At 37.9% G+C, this 17,933-nt stretch overlaps 1 protein-coding gene across 1 annotated transcript in view; it reads right to left on the minus strand.

Moving 5' to 3' along the window:
- Positions 1–17,933, minus strand: part of SLC6A20 (solute carrier family 6 member 20) — an 817,648-nt gene that overhangs the window by 535,507 nt on the left and 264,208 nt on the right. The window contains exon 5 of the mRNA XM_044065525.1: positions 6,473–6,583. Within this exon, the coding sequence (XP_043921460.1) occupies positions 6,473–6,583 (111 nt within the window). The remainder of the gene's footprint in view (positions 1–6,472; positions 6,584–17,933) is intronic.

The raw sequence follows: 17,933 nt of genomic DNA on the forward strand, positions 1-17,933 counted from the left end.
TTCCAGGCATCGATAACTCATTGGCAGATTCCCTTTCTCGTTTGCAGTGGTCTCGTTTCTGGTTATTGGCTTCAAATGCGAATCCTTCTGCAGTTTGAGTGCCAGATCATTTATGGGCTTTATGGCCAGATGAGAATGGTGGCTAATGTGTAATGCCCTCAGTGGAAAGACAAGGGTAAGGTACAATAAATGCATACGGCAATTCTTGCAGACTAGATTATCCAGAGGCTGGGAACAAGTTTGGCCAATTCCACCTTACCAAGTCAGGGCTTACATTTTGGTAATGAAAGAAAGAGATTGGACTTTTGGAAGGGCAAAAAGCACATTGTCAGCTCTGAATTGGTTTCATCAAGCCTTGGGTATGAAGGGTTTAGCTAACACATTTCAGGTATGGACAATGTTTAAGGGCTGGGGGAAAAAAAACGCAAGAGGCTTGATAAGAGGTACCCCATAGGTCCAGCGGTGTTACATAAGCTGTGGCTTGCAGTTTCAAATGTTTGTTTTTCTTCTTAAGATGTAACATTATTTAGGGGTGCCTTTCTGCTGGCTTTTTGTGGGGCATTTAGATGGTCTGAAATTATTCAACCAAACAAGAAGAAAGGTCAACGGACAGTTTTACCAGTAGCACATGTACATTTGCTGGGGGAGGACACTTGGGTTTATGTGGCTAAATCCAAAATGGATCAAGAAGGCAAAGGTCAGTGGGTAAGAGTGGTAACCACAAAGGGTTTGGAATAGGACTTGACTAAAGTGCTACTAGAATACCGTAACTATAGGGGTAGGTCATATGGTCCATTCTTTTGTCATCAGCAAGTTGAACCTCTGACATGGTATCAGGTGAGAGCAGTTTTAAAGGAGGCAATCAAGTTGAGTTGCCTAGACTCAGATAAATATACATTACATTCCTTTCGAATAGGTGCAGCCTCATATGCACATGCAATGGGAGCTTCACAGACTGACATTATGAAGATGGGCAGGTGGAAGTCCAATGCTTATAAAGGCTATGTAAGGTGTAAATGGCTTTAACCCTTGTCCTTTATATTTCATCTCTCATATCTTTGGATCAGAAATACATCTGGATAGTGGGTCATTCTTTCATTCGGAGACTCCATCGCTTTGTCCAGGGAAGGCGGGGATTCTCCTTCCAAGGAGGAAAACAAGCTTCTTGCAAAGCAATTGGGTTTGGGGTATCAGGAATGCCATGGCACCATCTCAGGGCAGTACTACAGCAAGCTGCAAGAAGTGATAAATCTCCAATTGCCATTTTATTGCACCTAGGGGGTAATGATATTTGTCAACATCCAATAAAAGATATTTTGATGGTACAAGAGGTATATTGCATGCATGAATGCTGGCCACAAGCTATTATCTGCTGGTCAGAAGTGGTACAGAGAAAGAAATGGAGGGGGCTCGGTCCATTAAAGCCATGGAGAGAATGAGAAGGAGAATTAATAATTCTATGGATAAGGTATTAAGGGACATCAACGGGTTGTACATTCCTCACCCTGGGATTCAGGTCTGGTGGCCAGAAAGGTATGATGAGGATGGGGTTCATTTATCTGAAGAAGGGTTTGGAGATTTTTTATAAGGAATTGCAAGCTGGTTTAGCTTTGAAGGGCATTCACTTAGGATAGGTTGAGATGTGCTGGCGGAAGGGAGGAATATTCCCCCCTTCTGTGGTGGAAGACAGGAAAGGTAAGGGAGGCCAAGGTAAGTGTTGGGGGAGAGGTCACAGGGCTCTTCATCTGGACCTTCCACAGGCCAGACAGCCCCAAGGGATTGTTGCCAGGGGACTTATCAGCCCGGCAATGGCTCCTTGGCAGATTGTAAGGCGGCCCAGAGGAATTGTGAAATGAAAAAGCTGTTATGATGTGGGTATGTTGAATCAGAAGGGCTGGATATCAATGTGCTGTCTGTTGTCCTGTAGGTTTAGGGGAATGCTATGAAAGAAATAAAATGGCCTCCCTGACATTCCTGCCTTGTGCACATCTCATAATAATCGGCTTCTATTTGAGTAAATGGCAATAAACACATGGCTGCAGCCATTTAATCCATCTGAGGTCTCTGTGTTTTTTATTGAATATGCAGCTTGTGGCAACCCTGATTTGTAAAGCATGCAACTTCGATATATTTATTGTCAGTGGTGCCAGGGGAATGATAATGTTCTGAACTGGATTTTGAATATGGCTCAAAGGTTGATATGGATCATTAAATGAATTATGAACAAAATTTGATATGGAGCATGTAATGAACTGAACACTATGTTAAATGTTTTCTAAAAGATCATTCTGTTGGCATCAATGGCAAGGTAAGCTATTGGTTCACTAAAGTTTATTAAAAGCAGGTAGAGCTGTACCAATCTCAGACAACAGTGGCTGGCAAGCCAATCGCAGCAAGTCATCATGTGTCTGAGGCAGGTCAGCTCGGACTCAGGTTTCAGTGGGGGGAGGGGGAGGTGGAGAACAGGTAGGGTCAGGATAGGTAGGAGGGCTGAGGTGGGCTGGGCTGTCCAGGGGAAGGGTTGAAAAAGCTGGGAACAAAGCAAATCAGTCTTTTCAACTTCTACCTTGGCAGTTTGTCCCACCCTACCCACCCCCTCGTAAAAGTAGGGGTGTACTTGTCAGTTAGTTTAGGACCAGGTAAGGTACTTAGGGAACCTGGTGACCTACAAAGGTGATCGCACTAGGGGTCGTGAAGGAATTTCCTGTTTTTGCCCACTGAGTTTTTCTGGTTTTCGCCTTCTCCTCCAGGTAAGATAGACAGGTTAGGCTAGATTGTCGCAGTCATGTAAGCGGAAGACAGGAAAGGTATGGGAGGCCAAGGTAAGTGGGGGGAGTCACAGTACTCTTCAGCTGGACCTTCCACAGGTTAGACAGCCCCAAGGGATTGTTGCCAGGGGACTTATCAGCCCGGCAATGGCTCCTTGGCAGATTGTAAGGCAGCCCAAAGGAATTGTGATGAATTGTGAAATGAAAAAGCTGTTATGATGGGGGTGTGTTGAATCAGAAGGGCCAGATATTGATGTGCTGTCTGTTGTCCTGTAGGTTTAGGGGAATGCTATGAAAGAAATAAAATGGCCTCCCTGACATTCCTGCCTTGCGCACATCTCATAATAATTGGATTCTACTTGAGTAAATGGCAATAAACACATGGCTGCGGCCATTTAATCCATCTGAGGTCTCTGTGTTTTTTATTGAATATGCAGCTAGTGGCAACCCTGATTTGTAAATCATGCAACTTCGATACATTTATTGTCAACGGTGCCAGGGGAATGATAATGTTCTGAGCTGGTTTTTGAATATGGCTCAAAGGTTGATATGGATCATTAAATGAATTATGAACACTATTTGATATGGTGCATGTAATGAATTGAACACTATGTTAAATGTTTTCTAAAAGATCATTCTGTTGGCATCAATGGCAAGGTAAGATATTGGTTCACTAAACTTTATTAAAAGCAGGTAAAGCTGTACCAATCTCAGACAAAGGAATGAGGTGAATTAATTCCTGGTATCAATCCTTAAAAGTGGCTTGAGAAATGAGGGTCAATCCACTCAAGAATATTGCCTTCTATATCATAGTAGTGACCAAAATTCAGTATAGTGCCTCACCTAAGTCCTGCCAAAGCGTAAAAAGAGACCAAATGCAGAAAAAATCGTGGCAGAACACAGCTTGAAGTCCAAAATGAGTTTGATAAAAGCACATAAAACTCAGACACAGAAATCTCCAGGAAGAATGAGCGCTTTCGGGTAACACCCTTCATCAGATTAACAAACATTCTCATTCTAACAGAATTTAAACACACTAACTACCAATAAAATTTGATAAAAATCAGTAACAGACCCACCTATTCCTAAGGGCGGGCTTCATTGTAACATTTTCATTTAAACCTGGAGTTCTATGAGCCATAAGCTCAATTATCCATTTAGCTTCTATTAGTTCAGTATGTTGTTTTATATCACCCCCCCCTACTGCTCAGCTTGATATTTACAATGGCTCTAAACTTAAAGAAATGTGTTGGATTTTGTTCAATGTGTTTAAACAAAGCATTATGTACATCACCATTCCTGATAGAACTAAGATGTTGTAAAATCCTGACCTTGAAAAAACAGTTGGTTTTCCCCACATAAAAACCACAGCATTGTTGACACTCTGCTAAATAAACAAGGTCTTTTGTCCTACAGGTGGCTCTAGCTTTAAATTCAAACAGCTTACCCGTGACAGGATGTGTATAGTTGGTATTCTGATCAATGTGGGTACAAGCTTTACAAGTGCCACAAGGGACACTACCTGGTTTACTCTTAAAGGGAAGAGAGTAAAAATGTCTCTCTTTACCAAGAATATCCTTGAGGTTCTTATTTCTCCTAAAGCCAAAAATAGGCTTGGTAGTTAGTGTGTTTAAATTCTGTTAGAATGAGAATGTTTGTTAATCTGATAAAGGGTGTTACCCGAAAGCGCTCATTCTTCCTGGTGATTTCTGTGTCTGAGTTTTATGTGCTTTTATCAAACTCATTTTGGACTTCAAGCTGTGTTCTGCCACAATTTTTTCTGCATATCATAGTAGTGCTTTGGGTAGTCTATTAGGACCCCATGGTCAGCTGTGTCAAATGCCAGTGAAAGATTAAGAAGGCCTAGGACTGAGTATAGCATTTGATCTCACACTATAAGGAGACCATTAATCAACTGAATAATGGTTAACTCAGTGCTGTGTCTTGATCAAAAGATGGAATGACAAGGATCCAACAGACAATGAGATGTTAAATGTGAATACAACTGTATGAACACCACCTTCTCAATAAACTTCCCAATACAAGAAAGGTTAGAGACAGGATGATAATTTTCCAGACTGTTAGGGCAAATAACTGTCTTTTAAGGATCAGGGTTATTAAAGCCTTTTTTAATACTAATGGAAATGTCTTGATCCACAACAATGACCATACAATCTCAAAAGTAATTGGGCCTCTGGTCAGGTGGCACAGAAGGGTAAAGCTCTTACTGTGCTCCAGATGACTCATATTGGTTAGTTGCATAAGTGCTGGAGGGGACAAAGGGAGGGGATGGGAGTGAACGACCAACATCAGCTCACCCATACTGGGGGTGGTGGGTGGGAGGAAGGGAGGCAGCCTAGGCTTACTACAACAAGCAGCAGTATAAGTCTGGCCTAAATGGTGTTACACTTGGTCTGGAAGCTGTGCATGCACTGTGCAGTGTGGTAGAGGTTAGAACACACTACTCAGAAGCACTATGACACTGAACCAGCATCCTTAATCTCCTCGCTGACCCTGGGCATGGGCTGGGTTGAGCCTGGGGGAGGTTAAGCTCTAGTAAATGAGGAGAGCAGCCGGTGGTAGCTGATGGTCAGCTACAAGGAGAAAAAAGAGTAATTGGTCCTAGCAATCTGTGTCATATTATAAACGTTTTTGAGCCAGCCCAGGGCCCAACCTGCAATATATAGATTACACAGATGAAATGACATTCATGGCCTTGTCATACTTCATAAACAGTAATTCGTAAATCATGTATCAAAGGTTGAGTTTATTTCTAGCAAACCGATTATAAATAATTAAAAACAATAAGTGTAATTATAAGATTCACCTTTCTTAAGTTTACACTAACTAGTTCACAGCCTATGAACATTTGAACTGGATTACACATATACACTCTTTGACTATATAACTGTGTAATGTACAGATATGGTACAAGACTAGATGCTTTGTTGTCATATTAAACTTTGAATGAGTATGCTGATGCCCTGAAATCATCTGTAACTTCTAACTGTGTGGACAGCTTTTTCTGTTGTACTGTTATCATGTCATATTGCTTTGCATATTGTTGCCATGTATGGTGTTGTGTTGTTTTTATATTGGACACTGCCTGAAATGACTTTTGGGCTGGGTTATGTTCCAGACATGTCCATAGGGATCAGTCTACCGCCCCAATTCTTACATGATAGAGAAAAATACATAAAATCTGTTTGATTTATAAACATCATCAGTAATGCTGTCTGCTTCCAAAGCAAGTAAACTGCTAAGGCAGACAAACTGAAAGTATGGCCACTGTTGTTACTTACCATCATTACTGTTATCACTTATTTGATACATTCAGAAATAATGAACCTCGTGTTCCATTCCTAATAGCATTAGCAAGTTTATGTATCAAATCTAACCAATGTTACTGGTACTGTAAAACCTATTATAACATTTAATCCACTGATTGCTCTGTACACCATGGGCATGCTGACAGAGAGAGAAACTTCTGATATGCTAGGAATATTCAGCTATAAAATGGAAAATGTTAATAATTAACCACTTTTAGCACTAGCATGCCTGGAATGACACGTTCTTGTATTATTTTTAACTCCTTGAATGCCTTTACTTGAATAATTTCTATGCAGGAACTCAACTCCAATGTGTTTACTCATCAGATCGCATGCAGAAAACTAAACATTACAAAAACAGTCTATTAAACTTACCTTTGGTGTGAACATATAAACTAGGCCATTTATTGCTCCATGTAATGTTAGTCCTCTGCCTAAATATATAATGAGAACCACATATGGCATACATGCTGTCACATAAACCACCTACAAAAAAAGGGAAAAAAAAGCACAAGACTTATTTTCTTCCTGCCTGTGTTGTCTTAATAATTATTAATTCTTAGCAGACTAATCTACATGAAAGGCATTTAGAAAAATAACTTATCACCTTTCACTTATTATTTTCCAAGTTATCCATTATGTTAGTTCTTAAGTCACCTACAGATGTATTAACAGGTTTGTACACATATGCCCACATATCCTAAAATGTGTTCTACAATAAAATTCTCTGCAAAGTCACTCATCGGGTTTGCCTCTCTCTTTCCTTGTGTCTACATGCGTAATATACATCTCTCTTTGTGTGTACACATACTATATGTGTGTGTGTGTGTGTGTGTGTGTGTGTGTGTGTGTGTGTGTGTGTGTATATACATATATATATATATATATATATATATATATATATATATTTTTTTTTTTTCATCTAATTGCAAAATATCTGAAAATTAATCTAATACACATTTAATCTAAAATACACTGGTTGAATCACATTACATCTAAAACTTCATATACAGATATACAGCAAATAGCTTTCCAAAACTTCTTTTTCGTTTGCAGGGGGGGTGCCACCACACTCCTTTACTTAAATAAACTAACTCCACAGTTATACAATTGCAGAGAAAAGAAAAAAAACCTCCATATACAGTGAATCATTGCTTGTGCACAAACAAAAACACAAACTTCTAGAGATGGAGACACATCATAACAGTGGGCATTAGCAAGGTACAAATACTGATCAGTGCTAATTTCCATTACAATCTGTATGGTCAAAAACATCTTCTTATTTCAGCTTTCCCGGTTAGGGGTAACCACAGAGGATCACCTGTCTGCTCAGGATTGGCAGTGGAGTTTTACGGTGTCGAGTTGCCAAGCCCAGCGCTCAACCTTCCACAGAAGGCACAAAAACACACACAGGGCCAATTTAGAGTGTCCAATCCACCTACAGCATGCCTTTGGGATGTGGGAGGAAACCGGAGCACCCGGAAGAAACCCAAGTGACCACAGGGAGGACATGCAGACTCTGTACAGAAAGCACCCCAGCCGAAGATCGAACCAGAGAGCTTTTTGCTGTGAAGTGACAACGCTAACCACTACACCACTGTGGACGCTCATGGTCACAAACCATATCAGCTGAAATTTTCTATGGCATTGTATATATGGGTGACATAGCACAAAATATTGTAAACTTGGAATTTGCCCTTTTTCACTGTTGTATGATCCCAGAGTTGGTATATATCAGTTGTAGGGGATGGGGGGAGGGGCTTGCCACATGCATTAAATAGGTCTTCTCTTTCAATATTTTAAGTTTAGATATTTTAAGCTTCAATATTTTGACTGCCAGTGATCGATATCTCTCTCTCTCTCTCTCTCTCTCTCTCTATATATATATATATATATATATATACATATATATATATATAGGTTTACTATTATAATATCAATAGTCACAATAAAACAGGTACTAAGCTGCGAACTAGAAGACCGAAAGTACACTTTCCCAAATGGTCCTAACATCAAAAATCATCTGTTAATGTCGAAAATGTTGAATACAACATTTTACGGCAATTAACAGCAACCCCACCCTTGCCGTAACTCCCTAACTACTACAGCTAACATCTTGTTTATGCAGGGGGGCAAGCTCTCCTGCACCCCCTGTGGTGGGCTGCACCTCCCACACCCCCCAACTATATATTCCAACTCCGAGATCGCACTACAGTGAGGAAAGGGATGTATTTCCTTAAACGCACTGTACCGCGATCCCTGTATATCCCTTTGAATGGTCATATTTGCGAATGCACAGTACATTCGCAAATATATCATTCGATTATGTAGCTTGCACACATATGAACTATTCGGATATCTGTAGTTCGAATAGTTCATAGGCGTACAATGCTACGTTGGGATTTTAATAGTAAACCATGTCTACATATATATATATATATATATATATATATATATATATATATATATATATATATATATATATATCAATAAATATGGGTTACCTTCATTTCATCGACAGCTCATTTCACTGACAAGCAAATAAGCAAGACCAATTCACTGAAAATTAATTTCACTGACAACTCATTTCACTGAAACTAATTTCTTCGACAGTTATATATGACTTGTTCCCCACTGTAGTGTGGTCCTGGAGTTAGAATATATGGTAAGGGGGGTGTAGGGGGCACAGCCCCCACATTGGGGGTGTGGGTGACATAGCCCCCCACATTGGGGGTGTGTGGGTGGTGTAGCCCCCCACATATTATAAACATTTTAAACTATACAGATGGATACTCACAACTTCAATGAATAACTGTTTTGCAGAAAACAATATACAATCAAAGTATGTGAGGGGCTTTGCCCCCACACCCCCCAGGTTGTGCCCTCCCATATCCCTCTTAGTATATATTCCAACTCCAGGATCGCACTACAGTGGGGAACAGGCCATATATAACTGTCGACGAAATGAGTTTCAGTGAAATGAGTTGTCAGTGAAATGAACTTTCAGTGAATTGGTCTTGCTGATTTGCTTGTCAGTGAAATCAGCTGTCGATGAAATGAAGGTAACCCATATATATATATATATGTGTGTATATATATATATATATATATATATATATATATATATATATATATATATATATAGATAGCTATATAAAAGTATGCATGTAAATGTATGTATCCATATATAAGTATATGCACATTTGTGTGCGTGCGCGCACGCGCATGTGTGTGTGTGTGTGTGTGTGTGTGTGTGTGTGTGTGTGTGTGTGTGTGTGTGTGTGTGTGTGTGTGTGTGTGCGTGCATGTGATTGTAGCTAAGAGGCATACATTAAAAAGGCATAAAACAAATTTCATTCACTGCTCCTGTTAATGGAAGGTGCATATGTGGAACAGCAAAATTTGGTATAGCATCTCCGTCAGCTGTAGTTGTATGTCAGTATACAAACAATCACTGTTTGACCAATATTTGGGGTGGGTTTACATATGAGTAGTACAGTTTTGCTCATGAGGGTAGGCAAATTTCACTGAGAATGGGTAAATCTACCATCCCTGATGTTTGAACTGTAATTATAATATTATAAGTCTGAGCTATTTAAAAATATCTAAACCAAACAACACCAAAAACCGACTGTAGAAGGAAAAAGGCTAGATGGTAAAATATAGTTACAATTTATGAGCACTAGTCATGCAAGTTTTACTATTTCACTATTACATATATTTGGAGTATGTTTTAAGATGAAGTTAGTACGTGCAGAGCGTATTTTATTTTGTTTTATTTTATTTACCACAATTAATTTTTATTTATTTACATTGTCATTATATTTATATTGTCATTTTTTTATATTAGCACACTGGATCTGTTGAAATTCGTAGCTGTTTTTAGCATAGTAGTATGTATATATGGAGTTATTATGACTATGTCTCTTTAAGAGCTCCATTTCCTTTTGAATTTTTGTCGCCAAAAAGGTTATTTAAATGTGAACTGGAAGTACTCCATTTTGGTTCTGAGGAAGTCTGATTTTTAACAGATGAAAGCGCTAAACCTTATTTTCAATAAAAGATTTGTTTTTATCATTACGAGTGGATTAAGCCTGAATTTTAGTGAAATATTAGTGTTGGCTATACGTGTGTTACACTCTGTTCGAGCTGCGCAGAAGTTACTATATTTTACCAGCTAGCCTTTTTCCTTCTGCAGTCAGTTTTTGGTGTTGGTTGGTTTAGTTGTTTTGTGTTGTTGGCTGGTATGGAGGAGATCACAGAACAGTCACAAGCTTCATTGAACAGAGAAGAATTTGCTAAACTACAGATGGAGGTATCTTCCCTTAAGTCTGAAGTTACCAGACGTATTGAGTTAGTGGGCAGGTCGCTAATATCCCCCAAGGCAACAGAAGGAGCTGGATGTGAGCGTACATCTACTGTCAAGCGTACACTTATTACTACAGGTGTCGACACCAGTACTCAGATGGATATTCCTAATGGACAAGTGGTCAACACAGAAGAGAGGGGTTCTATGCAGGACCTGCCTTCTACAAATTACAAGAATACGAATATCAGTCCCGCCTTGGAGAATGATTTTACTTTTGACTTTAGTTTATTTCACGCTAGAGAAGAAGCCGAACGACAAGGGGCGAGACCTAAACGCCATAATGGCACGAAAACTTATTCTGCTGTCACCGGAACTCATACTGAAATATTAAAAGGTACTGTTGATAATAGATTTGTATCCAGTTTCTTTGGAAACAATTATCATAAACATAATAAAATCACTGGACATGTTTCAGGTGGCATGAACAGGACAGTGGGTCAACATAATTATGACTGTCTTGATTTATTTTTAAGGGATGAATATGATTTTGGTACTAATGTTGAACATGGTAGTGGTCAAGACGAAGCAAGACAACATGCCCCTTTTAAGGGCTTGATAAGGGACTCAATTAGTATGCTTAGAAAGAAATTATTAAATATAAAGAATGTTAAGATAGATAATGCATATTTAGCCAAGTGTATTTCTTTGCAAATAGTACCTAAAGGCCTTAGATTTTTTAAACTACCTATGGGCCTGGAATACAACATAGGTACTATTAATGTATTTAATAAATTGTTTGATAATTTTGGTATAGAATATATGAATATGCTTATCAAATTCAATGATGAGAAATTGTCTACCCTGATTCGAGAGGTTGAGAAATTGAACCAAGATATAGTAAATGATATATCGTTTACACAGTGGAAAGATTTATATGACAAACAGTTCTACTATGCTGAACAAAAGGCCAAAGGAATATTCAACAGGAAGAATAAGAAAATACAGAGAGATGTAGAGTTATATTACCAAAATAGAGCTTACATATGGCCACAGGATAGAACTTCCATTGACAACACAGTATATAATAGAAATAGAGGTAAATATTTCAATAAGGAAACTAATTTTCAGGGGGGCAGATTTTACCCCGCGGCAAAAAATCAAATAAAATAGTCAAAGCAGATAAGTTTCCTAAACAATTTTCAGTATGTGACATACTCCATAGTATGCACACGGTTGAGTTGGATAGTCAAGATAGCAAACAGTGTCCAGAACATAATGATAGAAATAAAACCCAAGTGGAAAACATTATTCATACTTACAATGGGTTTAAGGTGTTTAATTATACTGATATGAACATTACACCAGAATTTTTTACATTATTCAGTAAAGGTATGAAATTTATTCCATCTACAGGTTTCCAACTTGTGGATATTATTAAAGAAGTCAAATTATTTTGTCGAAGACTCAATTTAGCTATGCAGTTTAGAGACCATAACACGCAACAAGGACCGACAGAACATCTTGGATTAAAAAATAAAAGTACGTATATACCCATATCAAATAATCAAGTGGGTAATTATGAGAAGATGGCGTGTCATGATATTTATAAATTTAAGAAAAATCTTAAGACCAACAGTAGTTATAAGCTAGATATTGAGGACAATTTGAATGAAGTAGAACAACAATGCTTAAATCAATTTATTAACAATAAGGATATTAGATTAATGAAACCCGACAAAGGGGGCGGAATTGTGATATATAATATATTTGATTATGTTAATGAAATGCATAATATTTTGTATTCATCAAATAATTATGAAGTAGTATCGTTAAATGAGATTAATATTGCTTACAAAAGAATTGATCTAACATTAGAAGAATATTTTATCAATCATAGAATTACTAGTGAGCTCTACCAATATTTAAAAGTTGAATCTCCGACTCTGGCTACTATTATAGGAATTCCCAAAGTACACAAGTGTATCACCCAGCCTCCTTTTAGGCCTATAGTTTCTGGTTCAAGATCCAAAACATATCCTTTAGGAGTCGCTAGTGATAGATGGGTAAAACCTATTTATGAAAACATCACTCACTTAATAAAGGATTAGTGGACGTTTCTTAGTCAGCTTACATCAGACATATGGAATAAGGATCTCATTTTCATCACCATAGACATAGTGGATCTTTTTTCATGTATCCCTAAGGATATTGGTTTAGAGTATTTCAGCAATAGTCTGAGAAAGTTTTCAAACATGGACTGGGACCGCATATGCCTTATGGTAGATATTATGGGACTAGTTTTGGACCATAATTATTTACATTTTCAAGGTGAATACTTTAGGCAATGCAAAGATGTGGCTATGGGGGCCTCCTGTGCCCCCGTTTTTGCCAATCTAGTCATGCTGGAATGGGAAACAGAATATGTGTTCAAGAGCCAATTTTATTCCAATATAGCATATTATACACGATATTTGGATGATTTATTCATCTTATGGAAGGGTTCGAAAGATGAGATTAATTCTTTTATGGAATTTATTAATGGCACAACAAATTTTTTAAAGTTCACTCATAACATCAGTGAGAGTGGCATAGCATATTTGGACACATATATCAGCCATTCTGTTAAGGGATTTATTTCACAAATTCATAGGAAGGAAACCTTTTCAAATGACTATATTGAATTTAATAGTTATCACCCTCCCCATATATTCAAAAATGTTTATAAAGGACAATGTATTAGGGCAGCTTGTATGTCATCTACTAGAGAAATCATGAATAGGGAAGCTGATCGAATAAGTAATATGTTTAGTAATCGAGGATACCCCTCAGCCCTATTATCACAAGTTTCCAACTATGTGAAGAATGAATGGGGTAAAAAATTTCCACCTTTATTGGGCAAGTCATTAGATTTTATGAAGATTCATAATAGAAAGAAGGGATATGACGATGTAAGTATGTGTTGTAATCGAGTTTGCGTATTGATGTATACTCCTTATACAAAGTATATTAGAGATATTTTAAGACAGCACTGCAATTTAATAACAGTAAATGATGATACAGCTTCCGTTTTGGGCAATTATCAAAGCTTTGTATATAAAACAGCACCCAATATTAAAAAATTATTGGAGAAAGCTTCTAAACAAAAAACTGTATATAATACAAAGCTCTCGATGGGAACTAGAAAATGCGGTACCTGTAAACAATGTTATGCCATAAATGAGGTAGGCAATATTAAGTTAGGAGATATCAACAAGACTAACATTAAATGCAAAGCAGGAAATTGTAGCACCAAACAAGTCGTATATATTGCTACATGTTATACCTGCAGCGCATTCTATATAGGCAAAACAGAGAGAGCCCTTAGGAAACGAGTATATGAACATATTTATAAGATAAAGATTAAAGACAATAACAATGCAATTTATAAACACACATCCATATATGGTGAATCACATGGTTTTAAATTTGCCATTATAGATCAAGTAGAAGTATTTACTTATGGGGGAAATTGGAAAGCACTTTTAGCCATGAAAGAAAGTAAATGGCAAATTTTGAAAGATGCCATTAGGTCACCTGGCATAAATGAAAATATAAGTATTAAACCATTTTTAATCATGGCATAGATATATCATGGATGTTGCCATTGTATTTTGATTCTTGTTGACTTGTTACAATTTATGAGCACTAGTCATGCAAGTTTTACTATTTCACTATTACATATATTTGGAGTATGTTTTAAGATGAAGTTAGTACGTGCAGAGCGTATTTTATTTTATTTTATTTACCACAATTAATTTTTATTTATTTACATAGTCATTATATTTATATTGTCATGTTTTATATCAGCACACTGGATCTGTTGATATGCTTAGCTGTTTTTAGCATAGTAGTATGTGTATATGGAGTTATTATGACCATGTCTCTTTAAGGGCTCCATTTCCTTTTGAATTTTTGGCGCCAAAAAGGTTATTTAAATGTGAACTGGAAGTACTCCATTTTGGTTCTGAGGAAGTCTGATTTTTAACAGATGAAAGTGCTAAACCTTATTTTCAATAAAAGATTTGTTTTTATCATTACAAGTGGATTAAGCCTGAATTTTGGTGGAACATTAGTGTTGGCTATACGTGTGTTATACTCTGTTCGAGCTGTGTAGAAGTTACTATATTTTACCAGCTATCCTTTTTCCTTCTATTTAAAAATATTTCTTACCTTTTAATAGCTCTACCTCCTATGTCTTGTGGTACATTTTCAGTGTTGGGAGTGAGCAGAAAGGTTAGAGATATTAACTGCACGTATGTATTCCTAGGTACATGGCTATGCATGTGCAGTCACTATTCAGAATATAGCTGTCACTTATAATGTGGTTTTGCAATACATGCCATTTTGATATTTTTGTTAGTTCTCTGTTTCAAGGCCTTATAAATAATATTGCTGTAGCACTGATATCTATACATCTTTGTCATGCAGCTACAGTTGCTTGGATTCTAGTGCTGGGCTGCCAGTGACCCAAGTATTTCTAAACTAATTAGCAAAGTATGTGATTTTGCAGTGGTAGCTGCAAGTCAAAAGTTCCATGTAATAGTATCAAAAAGTTCCATGTAATCATTCATACAATTCAACTATTGGATTGTTTTCGAAAGAGGTGCATAACAATAATTAATCTTCTGTTGTAGGTCACAAAAAAAATAAAATGTAGTGGTTGGGTAGAAAGGCACAAACAAAATTCTGTCAAAATAAAATCAATGGAAATCAGTGCAACTAGATCAGAGTGCCAATTGGCTTATTAAGCAGTTAAGGAATGTAAATGTCAGTGTAGGTGAAAACAATATAGAGGATTATGAAGGGGTTGTCAATCATACCTAATCTGTTAATGTGCTCAAGAAATTCACCTCAATGTAAAACTCAGAAGGTGAATTGCTTGAATTCATTTCGAAACCACATTAACAAATATTTAAGATCTATTCATAATTCTCCTTAGGACATGGGGTTTCCACTGCTTTAATGTACTGCAATTTACAGGGAGAAAAATGTGTTGAAGCATGAAATGTTTTACCTCTTTGAAAGTCATAACACAGCACTGCTTCAAGGACAGTGGGCAAAACTAATGTACATCTATGATTAACAAACCACTTTAAAAGCTATTAGACATTTAATTTTGCTAAACATTGCCACAGTTTTTTTTTTTTTTTGGAGACAGCATGAAGTAATCTACAGCTTTTAAATTTGTCCCAGTGCTTCCAACGCTGTTCTGTGGGGGCAGCCATATTTGTTGCAGCATGAGACCTGATCACAGCATCATCAAAGGTACATAACAAAGTTTGTTATATACTTTATTGACATTAGAAATGTATAGAACAAGCTTATCATTTTGTTTTGTTTTCAGGGCATAATCAATGGGCCGTGTGTGCTGCAGTACACAGTGGAGAATTTGTTAGACAATGTATAGCATTTCTGAGAATGGTAACTGCATAAAGGTTGCTGTCAAGTACCCCATCTGTCTGCCTTCTTACAGTCTGCCTCCTTGACAATCTAGGACATACACTCTAAACACAAAGTAGTTTTGCATTTTATAAGCAGAGATTTTCTTGCATCATGTGGCTGTTGTCCATTTCTAAGAATTTTAGAGACCAGAGCACCAAGGATAAATGTTAAGTTAATTGTATTACCTGCCACAGAAGTGGAGGCTGTCTGGGGTTATTATAAGTTATGTGGCAAGACTGATCCCCGGATTCACGAAACCTCCATGTAAGACTAAATAAGTCTTACTCGGAGGCTGCAGTTGAACGGCATGATGTCAGAATGCCCTGAATATTCATGAGGGCACGCTGACTCTACCTCAAGTCTAACACAGACCATACAGGGAAGCAGGGGGTGTGTCCGACTGCCGAGCAGTCTAAAGGTCCACACCCCTGCAAGTGTGGTAAATGCAAAATGTAAACACACAAGAGCGAGTCCGTTCAAATGTACATGTACCCAACACCACACTCCCTGACATTGTAAACCCCCAGCACAGTTATAAAAAGTAAAACATTAATTTGTTTCTAATTCCCGATATAACTGCCCATATTTGCACGTGTGTGCGCGGGTGTGCCCATTGCTTATCTGCAGTTAGCAATCTTGACATGGAAGAGCATAATAAGGAACGTGTATGCAAATTATGCAAAATAGTAATAGCGTAGTGGTAGAGAGTTCGCACAAAGAGGAGGCATTCATGGTTCGAGTCCCACCACTCCCCATCCTATTTTATGTTCAAAATCAGTATATGAAATAATCCCTGACTTATATGATAAAAGTTTTAGTAAAAAGCATTGAAATGGCCTATGTATCAGTGAACAAAATGTATATTTATAAATGAATCTGACATATAATTGCCCGCCATTAAGCAACACTAAACCCAGCACAATATAGTTGCCCGTAGTTAAGCAGTGCTTTATCCAGCGCAATGTAGTTGCCCATAGCTAAATAGCGTTTTACCCAGCACAATCAGTTTGCGTGGAGGTGTGCGCCGTGCCAACCAGTGCACCATTGGGCAACATGGAGCAACGTAGAGCAAAGTTGCTTAAACACAGCCACACCCCCTAACCTGTCTGGACAGTAGTAAAATAAAAAGCAATGACAAGTGTCGAACCCAGGACACTGTATATATATATATATATATATATATATATATATATATATATATATATTTGCTAAGCAGGTCTGCAGTGAGCCGAGAATTTTCAGAAATGGCCAATCACAAAAAAGTGTGCAAAATGCGGCATATTTAAGCTCCATAGGTGGGAATACTCGCCATAACCGACTGTAGCCCACAACTGCAGTTAGAATGTGAGGTGCTGGAGAGGGAAGCCACTTCTGAGCGCAACGCTGAGGCATCGAGGAGTCAAACTATATGGTTTGGCTCCTAGTCCATCGTCATGAGTCTCGACTCCTGCAGGGCCAGGTCCAAGGAACAGAGTATAAGGCAGAGGCGTGGAACCGGTTGGCTCATGAACTCACCAGTGCCACAGGCATCCCTAGGACTGGTGAGCAGGTCCGTCACCACCATGCAGACCTGAAGAGATGGAAGCAGGACCTTATGAACCAATGGATCCAGGAGGCCCGTCATATGCAGGATGCCCCACTACTAAGTAGGTAGCCATGGAATGCAGTATGTAAGACATGCTAATATAGTCTAAATAATGGATAGGTATGTCTCAATATCCCTTCATTTACTTCACAGCTGCAGGTGTTCGTGCTATGAATCAGCAAGCCTATGCAGATAGGCTGCCAAGGCTGCGCCACCAGGCAGGTTAGTAATTATTCTGCATGTATTGTTATATAATATATGTGAGAGAGCATGAAAAAAGTGGTGTAGCCCAATAATACAGCTATAAAGTGCCCTGAATAAATACTCTGCATGTACTGTTATATAACAAAAGTCAGAGATCCAGAAATAGAGTGTACTAACCCAGTAATAAAGGTAAAATAAGTCTGGAATACTATCTCTGCATGTACTGTCATTTAATATAAGTGAGTGAGCCTGAAAAA

Source organism: Protopterus annectens, chromosome 3.part0 (genome assembly GCF_019279795.1).
Source record: "Protopterus annectens isolate FY-2018-M chromosome 3.part0, PAN1.0, whole genome shotgun sequence".
Classification (NCBI taxonomy): Eukaryota; Metazoa; Chordata; order Ceratodontiformes; family Protopteridae; genus Protopterus; species Protopterus annectens.